This window comes from Anser anser (assembly GCF_964211835.1).
Source record: "Anser anser genome assembly, chromosome: 3".
Lineage (NCBI taxonomy): Eukaryota > Metazoa > Chordata > Aves > Anseriformes > Anatidae > Anser > Anser anser.
In genome coordinates, this window is record NC_139722.1 from 97,758,355 (window position 1) to 97,779,465 (window position 21,111).

General features: G+C 39.6%; 1 protein-coding gene across 3 annotated transcripts in view; it reads left to right on the forward strand.

Annotated features, from left to right (window-relative positions):
• HHAT (hedgehog acyltransferase) overlaps positions 1-21,111 on the forward strand; it is a 162,018-nt gene that overhangs the window by 93,385 nt on the left and 47,522 nt on the right. For all 3 annotated transcript variants that reach the window (XM_083829430.1, XM_083829429.1, XM_083829431.1), the window contains one exon: positions 2,983-3,127. In XM_083829430.1, the coding sequence (XP_083685556.1) occupies positions 2,983-3,127 (145 nt within the window). The remainder of the gene's footprint in view (positions 1-2,982; positions 3,128-21,111) is intronic.

Sequence of the window (21,111 nt, forward strand, 5' to 3'; positions counted from 1 at the left end):
ATTAAATAGGATGATGAAGAATTGTGGGTGTGATTTTTTTTTTGCCTGCTTTGATGAAAATGACTTGTAGATTGAGAAAAAATCTACATGCCAGTAGATATTTAAATCACAAACATTACAATGGATTATCAAGACCAGCCTCAGTCCTTTTTCATACGTAAATTAATGCTTCCAGTGTAATAATTTGAGCACAATAACTGCTCAGGTACTTCTATAGTTAGCTTTTTCTAGATGACATGAGATTTTTAAAGAACTTTTATTTTTTTTTTTAACCTTTGTTGCAGCTGGGTAGAAGCTGCAGAGACATCAAATCAAAGACCCTCAAGAAAATTTGTACTACTTTTTGGATCAATGCCTTGCAAAGTTAATGGAAATTAGCTACAGTACAGCCCAGAAATGGCTTGGTGTTTGTCTAAACTGTTCCTGTCTTAAACTGCTCCCTTATACCTTATAAATGACCAGAGGCTTTTATGGTACATACTACAGTTCATTTGTACTGTTTAACATATAGCACTTTTGTAGAGGGTGATACATTATATGTGACAGTTTTATTTATTTTTTTAGTAACTGTATTCATTTATTAAAAAAAAAAGTGTCAGAGCTTTTATAGCTAGACATGTTGTTTGTCTTAGTCTTACTGCGTTGGGTTGCAAAACAGGCAGACCTCACAAACTTAACAGGTCTAATCAGTGCCTTGGTGGAAAATGCAGTCAAACACAAACTGTCTGATGGATTGCCCATCTCTAACACTTTTTCCTAAGTGAAACTGTTTGTCTATGGAGTTGACATAGAAGTTTGTTAGAGAGAAGGAGAGTGAAAATAGATCTGGTGGTAGACTATGTAAATAAGCTACAACTCAGTCAGAATTATCCAACATGGTGTAAGAAGATGGTAAGCTTGGTGACTCTGAACACAGAAGGTCATAACACAAAATGACCACAACTGTCCCTTATTTAATCTTAATTTTTAACATGGATTTACTAGCAAGATTTGGAACATTTCATCTGTGTGTGTACATTCATGTGTTCTGAAAAGGCTTATGTTTTTATATATGCGAATACACATTCATACTCTGCATTTCAGAAGGAGACAAGATATCCTCTACCTGTCTGTGACTGAAGGAGAACATTATGGGCATTTTTGGGAATGCAAAGTACTAGAAAGCGAAAGAGTTGTTTCACTAACTGCCTGTGTCTGTGAATGTTAATATACATACCTTAAATTCTCCTCCCTTTCCCTATGATGCCCTAGTTTTGATCCAGAGTTTTAAGAGGAAAGTCTCAATCTCTGTGTTCATATATGAATATTTTTCCCAGTGCTATATGGAAGATCAGCTATTATAGTATTGCGCATACAGGTTGACAGAAGCTTATCTATCCCCATTGTTGTGATGACTGAGATAGACTCATACACTAGATACCAGAGATGTACTTTGCACTAATATGTTAAAGTTATATTTTCATGCTTGTAATTCATTTATTTGAAATTTTGTGACTTAATAATCTATAAGTTGAAACATTTGTTTTGATGCATATCAAACTAGCAATTTAATTGTCTGGGAATGTATTTTTATGTCTGTTGTTCAGGTATGTGAGCATGAATTCTAGTCTGGCTGCAGCTATTAAAGATTTATTACTGTTTTTTTTTTTATACTACAGTCACAAGACTGTTTGTTTTCTGCAACATCAACATTTATGACTTGAAGGCTAAGCACCTTGTGATATTTTCCTTAGTTCCCATACACTGGCAATGCTCATCACTTTGCAAGAACCATTCAGTCTTTTGCAGATTCAGGCACTATGTAAAGAGGCTTTCAGCCTGGGGACATGATGAACAAGATATTTTTTTCTTATGCAGTACTGTAATGAGGCACTATTTCCCCATATTGTGCTATAATGATTTTTATGACTTAACAACTGAGAATTGTAAGAAGCTAAAACTTTCTCATTCTTCTTTCACTGCCTTTCTGCAGTTTCCCTGCTGCACTTGCACCTCAGGTCATAATGCAAAATACAAATGTAGAAAAAGGTACGCTAGTATATGACGGAGGGAGACTTGCTTTATTTGTATCATTAGGACAGTACTAAGAGCCAAGAGCTTTACAACAGATCTGTACTTTTTGAATATGAGCAGTAATACTTGCAATGAAAAAACATTGGGATTGCATGTGTATTTAAGTCACTTTTATAAGGAAATATCTGTTTATTAAGAGACTCATTCCAGTAACCCACTCTGATCTGACTCTAGAATCTTTCAGTGAAGTCTTATTAATCAACCAAAGCATTAATGACTTCCAAAATATTTTATGCTACTTGATTTGTACTGATGTGTTTTACTCCATACTGGAACCTATTGCATAGTTTTATCCACCCCAGCAGCTTGTTGTTAGTGTTCATATCCATCAACAAAAATTCTTCAAAGACTATGTTTAAGAAGCAAAGAATTAAGACACAGAATGTGTAGAGAACTGTGTCCAGTTCTGGGCTCCCTGGTATCAGAAAGCCATGGATATACTGGTGTGAGTCCAACAAACGTGATGAAGAGGGGAGCATCTGCCATATGAGGACAGGCTCCGAGAACAGGGACTGTTCAACATGGAAAAGAGAAGGCTTGGGGGTGTCTTACAAAGCGTATAGGTACCTAATAGTGTGGGGGAGGAAACTCAACTTGGCACAGTTCTGGGCAACCTGTTCTAGCTAACAACCCTGCTGTGAGCAGGGGTGTTGGACTAAGTGACTTCCAGAGGTCCCTTCCACCCTTAACTACAATTCAACACTGCTTTATATCATAAAATCTGGCCTTAACCTAAATGACATTGGTGGGAGTTCTGCTAGATATGTTACAAGCTTTGGGATCTGTTCCGTACGGATTTGAACTTTGGTATAAAAGTTGTTTGTCATAACTACAATGTCTTTTTTTAACATTGCTTGAAAAATTGTAGGGGTTGTTAAGTTCATCTGCACCTTTTGTTTCGGCCCTCAGGAGCATTTCTTCTCGCCAAGAATTCGTCGTCGACTTCATGCCGTCCTAGCATCTGTTTGCACTTCGATGTTGATTTTATCAAACCTAATATTTCTTGGGGGAAATCATGTTGGAAAAATCTACTGGAACAGGATCTTTATGGAAGGCAAGTTTATTTTTATGTGCTTTCTATATAATAGAACTTTCCAGAATTTACCTTGGATGTGCTGAGCCAGGTGCTTCTCTCAGTGCACTAGTTGGGAGTAACTTTTTTTTCTGTTCCTGTTCAAAACTAACAAAAATCTGTCTGATAAAATCTAAATAATGATGCATGCTGCGTGACTGCAAAGTAACTTTGGATTTCTCTCATAAAGTGCAGAAAGGGAGTTATCAGGCATCTCTCTCAGTGAAATCACTGAAGATTGGTTATATATGTGACAGGTTAGCCAAATGAGATTTTTTTCCTGCTCTGTATTTCATGTACATCAGTAAGAGAAGGTATGCTAAAGCTAACCCCATAGATTCTGCAGAAGGTTATTGAATAACATCTGCATAATACAGCATAATTGAGCAATTAGTTTTTTGGCAGTGGATCAATCAGGGTAGGGACATTCTGAATACTGAAGCTAGAGTTTAAGTATACGGGAACTTGGGTGGTGGTATAAGCTCATGGTGGTATTGGGAACAAATCCAACTTTATTTTTTTTGCTAGAGCTCAGTTCAGGTGGGACCAGTTCACTTCTTAGGTTTTCATGGCTGCTAGGGCCCTACTGTGTCAAACAAAGATCTTGTAGAGAAATATTTCTTCCTAGCCAGAGAAGTACTAGTAGTCTTCTGTGCTTAGAAGATTTCCACTATGAGGACCGCCGTTATCTGTTGCTCCTTTGTGCAGTCTTTTCTCCACGTGTTCCGTGTGGTGGTTTAGAGGTCAGCTCTGGGGTCTTACTTAAGAATCCTAAAATAATGAAACAATGAACAAGTAAGTTTTGTACATAAAATGAATTATTTTTCTTCTGTGTTCAAGACATAAAGGTTGAAAAAACATTGAGAAGGTAAAATTTTCATCATAACACATAGCTGAAGCTTTTTTAATACTAGGCAGGGAAGATGGGGTGAAATACTTATTCATGTTTGGATTTTTGGTCTGAAAACATAAGAGATTCATCCTCTATTTTCTTAAAAACCTCTGTTAAATTGTTCCCCTCCTCCCAATCAGTTGGCTAATAGTTTCAGTATAAAAATAAAACTAAGAGAATAAGTTTGGAAGTAGAGTTAGACATCAATTTGTATGGATTAAAAAAAGTATCTACTGAAATTGTCCATTTCATGGTTATAATTTAATGCAAAGTATTTTCTAAATGCAATCTATATATTATAAGTGGAGAAAGTATGTCTTCCTCATCAGAAGGATTAACAGTTGGCAGAATGCTGATTTTTGCATTGAAGAAGGACAATGTTTTAGCAAGTTGAGCAGTATTTTATTAAACCAGATCAATTATCGACCGTTTTTCTAGAGTTTTTGTTTTTTTCTTCATTTTATTTATAATTCTTTGGTCTTCTGTTTGTCTTATGCTGTGAGCGCATGTAGTTACCTCAGTATGAAGTTCCAGGTGTCTGAGATATGAAGAGCAAATGAGGTCATTTGCAACAGGGTTTCACAGACTGGTAGAGGTTGGAAGGGACCTCTGGTCATCTGGTCCAAGAACCCTGATCAAGCAGGGACACCATGCTTGATGTATTTCCATGATGTGTTTATCAAATTAACTTTATTTTAGAACTTTGAAGCTTTTCCTTAGTGCAGCTTATACTCTACTAGTAGGAATCTAGGTGATAAGATTTATATGCCTGTATCCTCAGATCACACAGATAACTATGCACATATTCTACTACTGATCCTTACAACTCACATGTACAAATTGAAAATCAGCCAAGATTTTGTTGTATTCAAATTAAATACTTCAATATGAATTGTTTGGTCATCCCTTTTAGCCCAGGGACAAGTGAGATGATCTAGTTTTCTGTCTTTGAGTTTTTGTTATTAACCTTGTGAGAAATTAAACGTAAATATGCTTGACTTGCTTGGAGAAGTAGGAGTGGTAGTAGTGGGTGAGTGGCAAGGGACCTCCAAGCCACTTCTCTACATAATATACATGCCTGTGGCCTCACATGTGGTAGACACAGCAATATTATGCTATGCAGTGTATTAGTAAGACATACTGGTCATGTATCTATTTGATTGAGTGACTAATTGTTACCTTTGGGTTGAAAGAAGAGCATGCATGTAGTGAATTTCTGGTAGAAAATATTAAAAATAATGTCCTTGCTCTATTTAAAGCTTTTAATCTGTTTGAAATTCATTTTAGTTCAGGAAACCCAAGCAGTATCTTTTGTACCACTGTAAAACCAAATCTAGAGAGTAGTCATTTGCATTTGCAGGACACCTCTGCATTTTCGGCAACATGGGCAGCGGGATTGAGGTTGGTTGACTGAAAAAGCAGGGGACTCTGCAGCAGTAGTGTGAAATAAAATCCTTTTGAGGTAAGGAATAGAGATCAGCCCTAAAGAAAAGCTGTGGAAAGAAAGCTGTTCACCTGCATGCACATCAGCTGCACAGGAATAATAGTCAGTTCCCTTCCTTTGTTCAAATCCCACAGAATTATTTGTACAAAGACTTGTATATATAGAAGTAGGAAGAAAACAGAAGGAGCATAGATAATCATTCCACAGTTACAACTGCCATTTGTAGATCACTAGCAAAATTATTCAAGGACACGTATGCCAAATTTGAACAATAAAATACATCTCAGAGCAGGAATCAGATCTCCAGTTTTAGGTGGAACTTCAGGTGTTGTGTGTGCATGGAATTGCCAGGTCTGGCAAGGAAGCAAGCATCAAGAACATCAGCATTTTAAAACCTCAAATGCCCAGTGTATTACAGTCAGAAATTGAATTATATTGTGTAGTACCTAAAAACAGCACTTAGAGAGAGGCTTCCAAGGAGGTGACATTTTCTCTAACCAGACTGAAATACATGGAAAGATCCAGGGATGCTTCCCTCTCAAACTTCCAGGACTCTGTATCCAGTTATTCCTACCCTATCACTGCCACCATGTGCACTGAATTTATCAAAAAACAGAGTAGTGTCTGTATAGGTGTTGAGCATGTAGTAGAGATACTTGTTCATTAGTATATGTGTGACAGTGATGCAGATTTAAAGTGGCCAACTCTTAAATGAAAGTTCTGGTCAAGGTAAAGATGTACAAAATGACTTGTAGTTCTGCTGTTTGGTTATGTGGAGAAAAGGCTTTGAAGAGGATCTACTGTGTTCTTTTGCAGACTGAGTATTACGAAAAGTTTATATAGTTGTCTGAGAATGGGGAGGAGAGGACATAGATCTGAGAACCGTGCAAGTGAGCTACCTCTGTGATCAAAACTGTTTGGGTTGCTTTCTTCCTAGAAAGGAACAGGATCTAGATGAGGATATTTTTCATGTGTGGTAAGCTCTGGATGCTGTAATACCCCTTGCCATGCCATATTTATCCCTTTTCTTTTTCTGGAATTCTTGTTTGACTGGCATTTGAACTGTTTTGGAGTGCCTTGCCAGTGTTTTCTGCAGCTCCCATTCCATTGACAAAGAGAGTTTATATTTGAGCATGCCAGGTAGCAGCAATTTTTAAAGGTCTCCTTTCTTCTTATGGAAAATTAATTTATCTGACTTAAACATGAATTTCTGTGCATCATTAAAAACACTACTGTCAATTATGATATCAAATGTGTGTGTTTCTTATTTGTATGTGTTAAATTCTTAAATTTGTTCTCAGACTCTTTGGACCATCCATACTGTTTGTTTCTAAAAACTTAACTTAGGGTTAGGGGGTTTTGTTTGGAAGGGCTCTCTCCTGGTCCTGGCATTGTGCAATGCTTTTGGTTAAGAGGCTTAATTATCTTACCAAGCGTGGCCAGAGGCATTAAGCTGGGAGGGGACACAAGTGTGTTGGGTATTGTTAAATGCATAAAGTGTATAAAATGATTCATGTTCTTTTCCTGGTTGGTGAGGAACAGAGTCCAGATCAATGAGGAAAATGCACAGTGCATATGAAGTGTATTTTACTCATGGACATGGGACAGCTATTGTTAAACTTAACTATAAACCAGTATTTAAATATCCAATTTACCTCACTAAAGTGTGAGGAGAAGAGTGCCTCTCCTGAGGGCAGTTCATCCCACATACATCTTAGCATGGGATGAGATGCACTGGCACTCTTCACTGTGTTCAGAGGTGTTTTGTAGGGACTAGTCTAGATCAGATTAGACATCTAACCTTTGAGAAGGTGTCCTTTAGCAGACATCCAGCAAAGAGTGAATTTCACCCCCAGTTAGAAATGATTTACTGCAGGAGTACAGAATGCCTGGCTAGGCAGAAGTTCTGCAGTGAAGGGTATCTGACCGTTCTACCAGACTGCAAACTTTGTGAATCAAAAATGTCATACCAGTTCCAACAAAAATAGACCTTATGCCAAAATGTGTTGACAGCAGTGTAAAATGCGTAAAATAACCTCCTCTCATACTTGATGTTCTGAAGTTTAAAGTTAAAATAATGTCCAATTTTGGTTACTGCAGTTAAAAAAAAAAAAAAAAAGAAAAGAATCATCTGACAATTAGGGAGAGTGGAATACAGTAAAATGGTGGGAAGTCTGGGAGCCATGACCCTAAAATAAATGGCATTGTTTTGTTCTGAAAGGAAAGTATTGTGGGGAGAAATAAGTACATAGAAGATTCTGCAAAGAATTCTGTTCACAAACTGGTCTCGATTTCCAGTGAGGTCAGGAGAAGAAAAAATAACTGTACAATTTAGCAAGGAAGCTTTAGTTGAGGTAGGAGAAACTTTCAAAATGTGAGGCATGGTAAATAACTGAAACATGTTACCAAGGTAAGCTGTTGGATTGCCATCTTTGGAGGACAGTCTCCAGGTAGATGAAAATCTTTCAAGCAATGTAGAAAATATTGATTTCATCTTGGTGTAGGAGGAACCTCCGAATGGCCTCCAGACCCATTCCAAGCCCTATTTTCTGTGGGTGGTTTATCAGCAGATAAAGCTGTTTACATGATACAGACAACTCTGTGCGGCTTTGCGGGATTTTTGTTTGGGTTTATATTTTTCTTCAGCAAATTAAGGACTTTGGTAATGTATAAAATTGCAGTTTCAGGAACATTCTAACTATTTCTTTTTGAAGTTTGGCAATCAGGTAGTGGAAAAAGCCCTTAGCACTGTGACCAAGATACAATTTAGTGGAAGTGATGGTGCAACTTTAAACTACCAACAAATACTCTCATGGAGAAGTCTGAAATATTTCCTGTTTCATACTTGCTCTTCTAGCATTCAGGATGGAATGTGTAGTGCTATATATGGATATTTCATTAGATACATTTCTGAGAGCATTTAAAACGAATTGTACTATACAAAACTAAAGCTGGTTTCCAAATGTCCAGTATTTGTTCCCTAACTGAAGATGGGGAGGCCTTTATTTTGCCTCCAGTTTTCCCTTTTGGCTTTCTTCTAAGCAAAATCAGATCCTACGTTGATTAGAATTCAATTATTTGATTAATTTATAGGAAAAAATGAGATTTTCTTGTCACTACCAAATGATTATCTGACCAACTTTATGGAGGTAGGGAGCCTTTGAAATTCTTCTCCTCAGCTCTGCAACCCTATCTCATACTGTGTTCCATGGGATATCTTAGCCATTGACTTGAAAGTGGGAATTTCCGTGATAGTGGCAAATGGTATTTGAAGGTTTGAGTGAACCAAAGAGTTTGGTGTGACGCATTTGGTATAACATGCATAAATGTGGAATTTTTGGCTTGCTTTGGCAAAAATAGTACATCATTATCTTATGATGTTAAACTCAAATGATGTTGTTTAATTACATTATATCACAGTATTGAAGATTATTTTCCGAACTTATATTTGTTTCTTTTTAAGTAAATCATCTAGTGAATGAATTGAGAGTTGCAAAGGGTATCAGGCTCCTTCGAGATATGGTCCTGGACTACTGTTGTCTTTAAAAGTTTTGCCTTTGATTTTGAAGACAGTAAAATTAGGTCCTTTCTCTATTTAAAAAAAAAAAAAAGTTCCTGTGTCAGTTATTGCATGCTGTGGTCTGGCTCGTGTAAGATCATGCCTACCCATATCTGACTAATGTTGCTGATCATATGCCTCATTTGCTGCAGTAATGAGTGTAGGGAAAATGTCTCAGGATGACCAGCAGTTCACACAACAGCATCTCTCCTTTCAGAAGCTTTCTGAATATTGCTAGTTAGCTTAGTTAACAGACTTAACGCGTTTTAAGGGCTGAAGGAAGTTAACAAAAAGAAGTGGAACAAATAAGTTAGAATTTGTTATTAAATAGAAGTGTTTTGTTGGACTTCTTAACTCTGAGGTGTTGCCAGGTGTACGTGTGTTACTACATAAGTATTAGGAGCCATATTGCAGTTAAATAACTTCTGAGACTGGTAGCAGATATCCATAACTATCTAGACACGAAGGGGCTTTAAGTTACAGGAAGAATGAAATCAAGTAGCAAAAGTCCTGAAAGGAGGCCCCCAAACCTGTCAGCTAAGCTGTCCCTGTGTCTGTGTGATACTTTGCTGTCTATTCTGTGCAGCTGTTACAAAGCCTTCATTCAAATTTCTTTACAACTGAAAGAAGAAGGAGGTTTGCTACAATGACTGACTGTTCAGAGTTGGCGCTTGCATTTTTGGGTGGCCCTTGTTATGGTTTGGAAGCTCTTGCTGTAGAGTAGCTGGCGTCTGGTCCTCCAGCATTCTAGTTCCTCCAGATTTTCACTTTCACTCAGAAGTCCCACTTGCTGCTGTTATGCAGAAACTTACTTAAGGTCATTTTTTTTTTTTCTCCAAAAATACATTTATGAATGCTATATTGATGGATTGCATAATTTAGAGAAATATTGCAGAGTGGCAGGAATAGTACTAAAGATGTCACATTTTTCCAAATGATTCATTCCTCTTTATGCACAAAGGAAACTTGTTTTTGCAATCATTTATGTGACCTTGCTTGGTGGGTGCAGTTCATTGGGAAGTGAGCTGGCAAAATACCAAGAAAACCAAATTTTGGTCTGCAAAAATAAGGAGGCAGTGTTTTTTCTCCTTCACCTCCCAGAGGATTAGAGCTTTATAAAAGCAGATATTCATATGTTTGGAGGGTTTTTAGAATTGAAACAATAAAGTATGTTCTTCTGCCATTTTGTGTTGAATCATATTGGTTTGAGCTGCCATTCTGGGTGAAAACTATTGGAGGACTGCCATGTTTAAATTTAACAGTTGCTGGCGAATCTCAATAGTTTACCATTTATCTTCAAACTCTTAGGATCTGATCCTGAAATCACATCAATGAAGTAATGTTCATTGTTGTGAATTATGATGTACATGACTTAAAGAAGTAAATAAACTGCAGTGCACAGAAAATGGGGGTTGTTTGTACGTCATGTTGCCTTCTTGGCAGTCTGTAGCTCTTTACAGAAAGAGAACAAGTTTGCTACCTAGTGAGCTTTGTTATCACAGGCAAAATGCCCCCAGATTTTCAATTACTTGGGCAGGTTTCGTACAGCCTTTTTCTTACCATTATGGTAATGGCGGTAAAGGTGTAGGATGTTATGGTGAGCAGTTGGTGTATCTCGGTTGGCCAAATCCATCTTACAGGTATAACTGTGCTGGTAGCAATGTGCTTAGTGTGGAAGCTAAAATAAACGATACAGCCAAACATGCATGTTATGGTGGTATGGCAGATCAGCAGGTGCTATTTTAGTACATCTCTCAGAGACTGAAGCACTTTGAATGTGTGGAATCCTCATGTATTAAACATAGCGTGAGCATAAGAAATAAAACCAGTTTTTGTCTCAGCTTAAAATTGCCATGTCCTTGTGATTGCTCTTCAACACATGACTTATAATTCCTATAGCAGAGCTCAGCGAAGAAGTAGGAGTGTGGGAATGGTTTTAAAATTTATGGAAGAGCTTTTTAAAAAATCTTGTAACACCTCCAAAATGCTGTTCTCAGATGGCTCCTTATGCACATCAGATAGTACAACAAACATGTCAGCAGGCCATGTAGCAATATCCTCGGAACCATTTTTTCTTGAAACTGTTCCTTGGGAATTGTTAACAAGATGGGAGTAGTGCTCCTTAGTTTCCCAACGAGTGGTAGGTTAACCACTGAGGAACAGGGCTGAGCACTGCCACAGGGAGCAGCAGACTTGTTGCTTCCAGAGGCAACAGTGGAAGATGGGAATGTGGTTCCCTTGTGGTTATGCTAGATCTTTTTTGTTGTGCATTATCAGCAAGATTAATTTGTGAAGACCATTAGCTTTCTTTCCCACTCCAGGCCCTGTTCATAGTTAGTATTGAGGGGAAGGATCTAATTTTGGACATATCTTGCAGAGGAAGAAGTTTAGTGACCCACACAGACTGTGACTGTTTTTCTTCCCTGCCATTTCACTTGCTAGCTTTTGCAAGGCAAACTAGCCCAGCCAAGAAATTTAGGAGGTCAGAGGATGCTCATGTTTTTGCCTTCTGATTCCTCAGTATGGGCACACAGCAAAAGTCTCACAGTGTCTCCCAGTAACATAGTGTTACATAAAATACATGGAACTGCTATTTTATGCTAACTGTGTCACTATGTTCATTGAGAAATGTGTACGTATGTGAACTCATGGATGTGGTAACATGTATTTAACTGATCAGTAATAGCAATAATTTCAGCTAAGTCTTGGAACCGTCGAGTAAAGTTCTCTAAAGAATGATGCAATCTTTTTCTTCCCCTTGCTCAGAAATTTCCAGGAGCTTTGTAGCTGCTACTTCTTTCTCATCATTGAATCCTATTTCTTCCTTCTGTCAGTTCTTTTCATCTGTCTTCAAATTTTAACTAGTCCTGACTCTTTCACTTTTTTCAAATGCTCATTGAGAGAACAGTTCCCAAATACAGAAAGTAACCATCTAACAGCAGGAACTGGAACACCAGCTGTATTTAGCTTTGCAATCATTGAGACTTTCATGGCAACTTTCTAAGTTGTTTATTTTCTGGAAAGTGAAAAACAGCATTGTGGTGTTCCACAGTTATTGCCACTTAGAGCCTGCTAGATCGAATTTTCTCAGCCCTGGAAGTAACATTAAAATTGCCACACAAGTTTGAATGGAGACTTTTTTTTTTTCCAAATGGCAGACCTGCATATCAGCTTGAGATCAGAAAATCAAGCTGTGTTCATTCTGGCTCTTGCATCTCTAGCAGTGAAGTCAGAGATGCTCTTAGCAATTGTGTTGTGAAGGTACACGGGCCACAGAGGAGGCTGTTGTCTTCTAAAAGATGGGTCACCTGTGCCATAGGAAAGAAAAGCAACAGGAATGAACCGAGCATAAGATAAAGTTCTTAGACTTAACTTTAACAATCCTAGAAATGCTACATTTTTTCTGTTAGTGCATGTTACTAAAAGTATGTAGCTGAGATACTAGACTAAATAAATGCAATAAATATTAATATATTAAATTCAGTTATAAAGTCAGAGATCATCATAAGCTCTCCCACTTACTGTCACAAATTACATCTAATGCTTGCTGTTCATTCTGTAGTGAAATAATGATGAATTTTAGAGCAGTGAAATTCCTCAAAAACATTTATTCTAAATAATGGACTTCTGATATTAGGGTGGTTTTTATTTAACAAGATGTTTTCATAGAATCATAGAATATCCTGATTTGGAAGGGACCCATAAGGATCATCAAGTCCAACTCCTTTTCCATTTTATCTTTCCCTTTTCTCACTTATTTGAAAAAATCCTGTTATAAGGAGAGCATATACTGAAATCCAGTTGTGATGTGTTAGTGTGGATATCTTGAAGGTGTTGAACTTGCATGGTTAATAGATTAACTTAAAAGCATGATACAAATGTCTTTGCCCTCCATGATTTTACAAGATCCAGCATTTTACTTCTGACAGTTGTTGAGATACCTGAGTCTTTTTCCACAAATCCCTGTGAAGCTGCCAGACCAGTGTAATTTCACCTGTTTTACTAATTAGCAGTAAATAGTGAGTCATTTGCAGCTACAGACTAACATAGCAGTATTTAAGCATCTTAACCAGAAAATATGCTCTGATGTTAATAAATGATTTAGTTATTTTTATTTTTAAGGTACTTTATTATTTGCATGTGAAAAACAGTAGATCATAGAATCACAGAATGGTTTGGGTTGGAAGAGACCTTAAAGACCATGTGGTTCCAACCCCCCCCGCCATGGGCAGGGACACCTCCCACCAGACCAGGCTGCCCAAAGCCCCATCCAGCCTGGCCTTGAGCACCTCCACAGCTTCTTTGGGCAGCCACCCTCCTAGTAAATAATTTCTTACTTATATCTAATCTAAATCTACCCATTTTTAGTTAAAAGCCATTATGACTTGTCCTATCACTCCACCCCCTGACAAAGAGTCCCTCCCCAGCTTTCCTCTAGGCCCCTTTAGGTACTGGAAGGCCACTATAAGGTCTCCCAGGTGCCTTCTCTTCTCCAGGCCAAACAATCCCAACTCCTTCAGCCTACCTTCATAGGAGAGGTGCTCCAGCCCTCTGAGCATCCTCATGACCCTCCTCTGGACTCGTTCTAATACTTCCATGTCCTTCTTGTGCTGGGGGCCCCAAAGCTGCATGCAGCACTCCAGGTGGAGTCTCAGAAGAGCAGGACAGAGGGGGAGAGTCACCTCCCTCACCCTGCTGGCCACGCTTCTTTTGGTGCAGCCCATGATACAGTTGGCTTTCTGGGCTGTGAGCACATATTGCTAGCTCATGTTGAGCTTTTGTCAACCAACACCCCCAAGTCTTTCTCCTCAGGGCTGCTCTCAAACCATTCTCTGCCCAGCCTGTATTTGTGCTTGGGATTGCCCCAGCCCAGGTGCAGGACCTTGAACTTGGCCTTGTTGAACCTCATGAGGTTCGTACAGCCCCAACTCTCAAGCCTGCCCAGGTCCTTCTGGATGGCGTCCCGTCCCTCCAGTGTGTCAACTGCACCACCGAGCCTGGTGTCATCGGCAAACTTGCTGAGGGTACACTCAATCTCACCATCCATGTCACCAACAAAGATGTTAAACAGCTCCAGTCCCAGTACTGACCCCTGAGGAACACCACTTGTTACTGATCTCCACTTGAACATTGAGCCATTGACTGCAACTCTTTGAGTTTGATCATCCAACCAATTCTTTACCCACTGAGTGGTCCATTCGTCAAGCCCATGTCCCTCCAATTTAGAGACAAGGTTATCACAGGGGACAGTGTCAAATGCTTTGCCCAAGTCCAGGTGGATAATGTCAGTTGCTCTTCCCCTATCCACTAGTGCTGTAACCCCATCACAGAAGGCCATCAGATTTGTCAGGCATGATCTGCCCTTAGTGAAGCCATGACGGCTGTCACCAATCACCTCCTTATTTTCCACTTTCCTTAGTGTAGTTTCCAGGAGGATCTGCTCCGTGGTCTTGCCAGTCACAGAGGTGAGACTATCTGGCCTGCAGTTCCCCGGGTCTTTCTTTTCTCCCTTTTTAAAGATGGGGGTTACATTTCCCCTCTTCCAGTCAGGGGGAACTTCACCAGACTGCCGTGACTTCTAAAATATGAAGGACAGTGGCTTAGCAACTTCATCTGCCATTTTTCTCATGATCTGTGGAAGTATCTCATCAGGTCCCATGGACTTGTACACCTTTAGGTTCCTTAGCTGGTCTCAAACCTGATCTTCTCCTACACTGGGTGGTTCTTCATTCTCCCAATCCCTGCCTTTGACTTCTGTGACTTGGGCTGTGAAAACTGAGGCAAAAAAAAAACATTGAGGAGGATGAGTACCTCATCCTTCTCCATATCCTGGGTAACCAGGTCTCCCAATAGATAACATGATAGGTTTTGTATCGTTAACATCCATACTTCTAACCATATAACAACACAGGACTATTGATTTTTATTACTTCTGCCCTCTTTCACATATTTTTTTTTATTAGACCCACAGCTAAACCTTCTATCAAATATAATAATCCTTGTACAAATTCTAACTTAGTCTTTGAAGCAGTCCCTGAGAGAAGAGTCTCTTGTGTTTTATAATACAAATTATCCTTACAAAAATCTCCCCATTGTGGGACTTTTATGTCAGAATAAAGATTTGTCTTGAATCTGGATTGGACAAAAGCTCTAATCATGGTACTTGTCTGGAGGATTGTTGTGGGAGGGTTGTTTATCTCTTTAGAAATAATAGAGAGTTATTGAAGTAGCTACATTGTTCAGACGGAAAAAATATCTTCTTTAGTAGATCTTAACATTGACAAAAATGTGCGTTTTATTCCATTACCTGCAGGTTAATGTGCATCTATGGTAAAGAATAGCTTGCAAATAATTGAAAATGTTTTAAACTTGAATATTGTGACTATAATTCTTTGCCAACTTCTCAGTCTGTTAATAACATGTATATATTGAAGGCATCTTCTGTTTAACAAATAAACTGCATGTAATGGATTGGGAAGCAGCATATCAGAGAATCTTAATGTTCTTAAGTTGCTATTACTTTTGATTTTAAATGCTTAAAATGGTGATCTTTGTTCCAGCATGTCTGTTGCATGCAACTGAGAGTGTTGTTTAATACTCCTTCGTTGCTGTGTCTAAAGACTGTCTCAGTTATGTTTTTAGTGTAGCAAATCAGAAATTAAAGCTTGTGTGTGAAACAAGATAATCTTCAAGACACTGGCACCCTTCATGATAGACCAAGTCCATCATATGGATATCTTATTTCTTACTTCAGTATTGGGACAGGAGACAACTTGCTTGTTCCTGCCCAAATAGCATGTTTAAATGTTTAAGACCAGTCAACCTGTAGACTGATTAGAAATGTGGAAAATGAAATGACTGGATAGCTCTAGAGAATTGCTAATGGCATGTACAGTCTTTCACCTTAGCTTAAGTTCAAATTTTTTCCAGGTCAGTAGCAGCATAGAGTTTATACCACCTGATAGTTTTTTCCTTGCCTCTGGTATACAAACTGAGAAGAAGGGTTCGGGTAAAGTTGCTGGTTTTGAGCAGGAACTCAGCAGTATGAAGCAGTCTGCAGACTGCTCTAGCAGTGGAACAAGTTTGGAGACTGAACCTCCGTCCTTCTCTTGTCAATAGGCTGGCCATACAAGACAGCAGCTAAGCTACAAAAAAGTCAGGGATACAGTTTTTGTCCCAACCCAACTATGCTAGGAGGAGTAACTTCCATGGAGCTTTGAATGTTGCTTCCAGTAGCAAAAGTAGTCCCACTCATCTATCTCCTCAAGACAGATTGGTCACCACTTATAAATAACAGGCAATCAGAGTGATACATATGGCAAAGTGCCACTGTGAGTCGGTATATAGAGGCAAAAGGAGGGTCATTGAGACCCTCAAGGGAAAACCGTCAGCAGAGCCCTGAACAGTATAGTCTTGTAATGTTACTGGACTCATAGTTCTACTAGAGTAAATTACTCTGTTTAGCACCTCTATTTTTTGTCCACATGCCAAAAGACCTCCCCTGGTGGAGCAGGCTGTCCCCCTGCAGCCCACGGGTCCCACAGGGAGCAGATCTCCACGCTGCAGCCCGTGGAGGAGCCCCCGGTGGAGCAGGTGGATGTGGCCTGGAGGAGGCTGCGGCCCATGGAGAGCCCCCGCAGGAGCAGGCCCCGGGCCGGAGCTGCAGCCCGTGGAGAGGAGCCCACGCAGGAGCAGGGGGTCTGGGGGGAGCTGCCGCCCGTGGGGGACCCGTGCTGGAGCAGTTTGCTCCTGGGGGATGGACCCCGTGGTAGGGAGCCATGTGGGAGCAGTTCTTCAAGAGCTGCTGCCTGTGGGCAGCCCCCTCAGGCTCAGTTCGGGAAGGACGGCATCCCGTGGGAGGGACCCCACGGGGAGCAGGGGCAGGGAGTGACCGTGAAGGAGCGGCGAAGATGAAGCGTCAGGGACTGACCGCAGCCCCCATTCCCTTGCGTCAGTCATGGGGAGGAGGTGGAAGAGGGTGGATGTGGGAAGGTATTTGTAGTTTGCTTTTAGTTTTCACTGCTCTAGTCTGTTAGTGATAGGCAATAAATTATATTAATCTTCCTATTCTGAGTCTGTTTTGCCTGTGACAGTAATTGGTGAGTGATCTTCCTGTCCTCATCTCAAACCGTGAGCCCTTTTTCATTGTAAAAGGGCTTTTCTCCCACTCTTTCTTTGAGGAGCGGGAGTGAGGGAGCTGTCCATCAGTCTGAAACCACCACAGGCACTAATTCAAGAATTACAAGCAAGCTGTGGTTAAAGACCCAACCTCAGTTTGCCAAGAAAGTGCAAATATTCCTTCAGCATTGTGACGGGCATTCATGTGGACTGAGTGTTAGTACATTGGCCACTCCTGGCACACTCAAAGGTCTGCTAGTACTGTCATGTCTCAGCTAGCACCCAGATGTTCAGAGAAAAAAGCAAAAGAAACACTCCAGGTCTGGAGAGTGCAGGACAGCAAAATCTTTTGTTACAGTGAGAGCCAATACACTCCTTAGTCTGAGCAAAAGGAGAGGCCATGGCAAGGTTGTGTAAACATGCTCCTTTGGCTTGCCTTTTAGCAGAACTGAAGAAGCTCTTGGCAGGGACAATAGTTACTTGGGCCTCATTGTAAGTCTGGCTGGTAGATGTGTCACTGGCTGCAGTGGATTCCCTCATGCACAGGGGAGTCCATAATTGCTGGGCGGTATTGTGTAATTGCATAGGGCAGTATGTAATGTTACACCTCCCTTAAACAGTGGGATTTAATTTCTCTTATGAAACTGAGGAAGCAGTTTTTATTTCTTTATCTTACAAATATGTATTTGGTCTCTGCACCCTTCTGCTTAAACCAGTTAAAAGTCATATTCTGGTTTAACTACAGCTAAGGCATGAGAACAACAGAAGACAAAAGCTAATTAATATTCTTTTGACTGCTGCTTTGAACAAATGGAGCTGTATTCTCAGTTTTCCAAGCTCAGCTCCTCCTTAAGCTCCAGCAGAGATGAAAGGAAGACAACGGCTATGAGGGAGGACTGAAAAAAATGGAAAGAAACAAGGTAGATTCAGCAAAGGAAAAAGTCTAGCTTGAGCATTTCTTAACAGTGCAAGTTCATACAAAACAAATCTTGAAGAGAGACCTGCATTGAATCCTACTCTGTCTTTGGAGATTCCATCTGTTTTTCCATAATGTCTCACTCTTTCTTTGCTTGCAGAAAAGCTGTTGTCTAGTTCCTTCACTGGACTGGTTTATGTAGCAGACAGTCCCACTACAACATAGCACAGAGAACAAGGCAGTGTGTCATGCAGTGCAAGATTCCAACGGGATCAGCAACTCACTGCAAGAGTACATTCCCATGAATGAATAAGTTATACCTATTTAAAAATGTAATATGGACCAACACTTTCAATCTATAAAGCAGAGCGTGGATTCAAATCTCATGGGTGGCTGCTTTAGCCTGCATGGTTGACACTGACACAACTGCCAAGGACAACTTGAGCAAGGTAGCTGACCTCAGCACTGTAACACAGCATGAACAGTAAGGTCATTTTTCCCTCTCTTTTATTATGATTGTTGTTGTTGTTTTTAATGCTGTGTAAAGGGTAGGTACAAATCAGCTTCTCCAACACTGGGAACAGGTCAGAGCCTCTGACTGGCATCTGCCATCTGGGATCCTAATATATCCAAGGAAGTATTGTGCTGACTTCATGTGAATTCCTGTTCATCCTCTCTCCTCCTCTGAGTTTTAAAAGGATTCTTTTTTCTTTTTCTTTTTTCTTTTTGTTTTCTCCATCAAAACGTTCAGTCGTCATGGCTATTGAGGCAGACTTTGCTGGTAGCTGTCTCTTGATAATTTACAGTCACCTGAAAGGGCTCATTCTAAGGCTGCAGGACTGTGGGGCCGCTGTTAAGGGAGTGCATCATGGCAGTTCATAGTTTAATCCTTTTCAATGCATATGCACATAATCATGAATTCCAGTTAATGTATCCAATACATATCCAAGAAGACTTCATTCAAGAGACCTCTTTCTTGTGGTAAGAGCTTTAGTTTGGGTTAATAGTGGGTTTGATGTTAGACTATAGCACTTGTTTGTACTGTATTTGCAGGCCAAAGCACAGAGTGCATAAATGTATTTTGTGAACTGCCTGCATGTTGATTTTTATTTGCAGTGTGAACTGGATCTTTTCTCATCACTGTTAATGTCACCTAGAGAAAATTACCCAGCCTGTGAAGGCTGTTTCAGCAGTCGGAGCTCTCAACTGGAAATAGATTGTGTGTTTTCATGTCAAAGCTGATTCTCTCAAATGATGTTGGGAAGACAGGAGAGAAACAACTCTTTGGACTCTCCAGTGATGAAGGCAACTTTGTCATTACTGGTAGGGGTTAGAGCAGCCTCAAAGCTTCTCCAGTTTTTGCTGAAATTGATAATTTACAAGAAATGTCAGCAGACTGGAGGTTGCAGAATACAGTAGGCTCTGCTATCGTTTAATGAAGTCTGATTAAGGTCTATCAAAGATGTAAAGCCCAGCTATTCTGGCTGTGCTACCCCTGAGCGTTTGTTCTCTTACTTTATATCTTAAGAAATATTCATGTATCACATATAAGGTGACTTGTTTCTCTGGTATTTCCACCATTTTGACGTGAAACATCATGAATAATAAAACCTTAGAAAGGATCAGATAATATGTCTTTTTCCATAGTGTCATGTGGAATAAAACCCAAACTATATTCAGTTATCTCAAGTTTTCACAAATATGCACTGGCAATGTCCTTTTCCATACATTGTTTCCCTCAAAAACAAACAAACAGAAAACCACAAGAAAGCAAACAATAAACCAACAATGGGGTGAGCCTTTATTATCATTATTATCAGTAGAGCTGGCTCCGGAAAAGCATAAATGAATTTGACTTCATCAACACTTAACATTTCACTGAAATACTGTAAGACATTAGTGAAGCTTTGTGTTCTTGCAAAGCATGAGAGCAGGCACATTGACTTTATTTTTTTCTTTTGTTCATATTTTAATCCTCTTATATCCTTTTTTTCTTAGTCTTTTTGAGGGAAAAAAATCAGTGCTCGACTATTTTTGTGATTACTTTTATTTCTGTTAATTCTTCGTGAGATCATTCCTTTTGATAACATCAGATATTACTGGTGGTCATTGAAAGACATGAGAATTCAATCCAGGCTACAGGATGTGTGATGGGTGGCCTATCATTCTTGCCTGCTGACAGACTGACAGTAATAGTTCTCTGCAATAACTGTCACAAACTGGTGACCATTTAGGATATCATGGTTTGGGGTTTTTGCTTTTTCCCATCCGTAATCCCAAGATCACCCTGCACATATCTTATATAGGAGAATAAGAGTAGTTTGAGGGCATTGAAGAACAGACAACTGCCTGAGGAAACTGGGTAGCATACAAATGATTAATGAGGTGATGTATTTGGCACTACTAGCATTAGTTTTTGGATAATTGTATTCAGGAGAAAGTAAATCAGTAATGGGATTTAAGAAGCACAAAAGGAGATTTCAGTATGATAAATTACATTCACAAAGGTGTTACTGAATGTCTACTGATATTACAGGAGCAGGAAGGATTTTCATGTGAACTGCAAACAGCAAACTCAAATTTTTAACTCTGTTGAGCACTGGATTGGTACAGTATCTGGTGAAGATGACATTAGTGCTTTGCATTAGTTTTCCATACTCTTGTAGGGAACTTGAGTAGGTTCCTCCGCTGCATAAGAAATATCTCATCATCATGAGTCCTTTGCTGGTCCCATGAAGAAGCTGATAACTTTGTGGCAACTGTCTATCTCACCCCTCCTTAAATTTCAGATTTATTAAAGCAAACAGCACTGATGGGAAGTCTTCAAGACCCAAGATTGCTAGTTTTTATAGAACAGAGTTATCTTCCCTCTTTGCATTCTGTCTCGGGATAGTTCTTCTGTTTTCAAAATATTTCGTTTTTCTGTTGGGCTTCTGGGTGTTCTTCATCTCCTTCTTTGCGAATGACCTTATTAAAAGACTTTTGGAAGCCTGTATGATGAATGCTAATTGGGTTTCTTTCATTCGTGGTCTTGTAG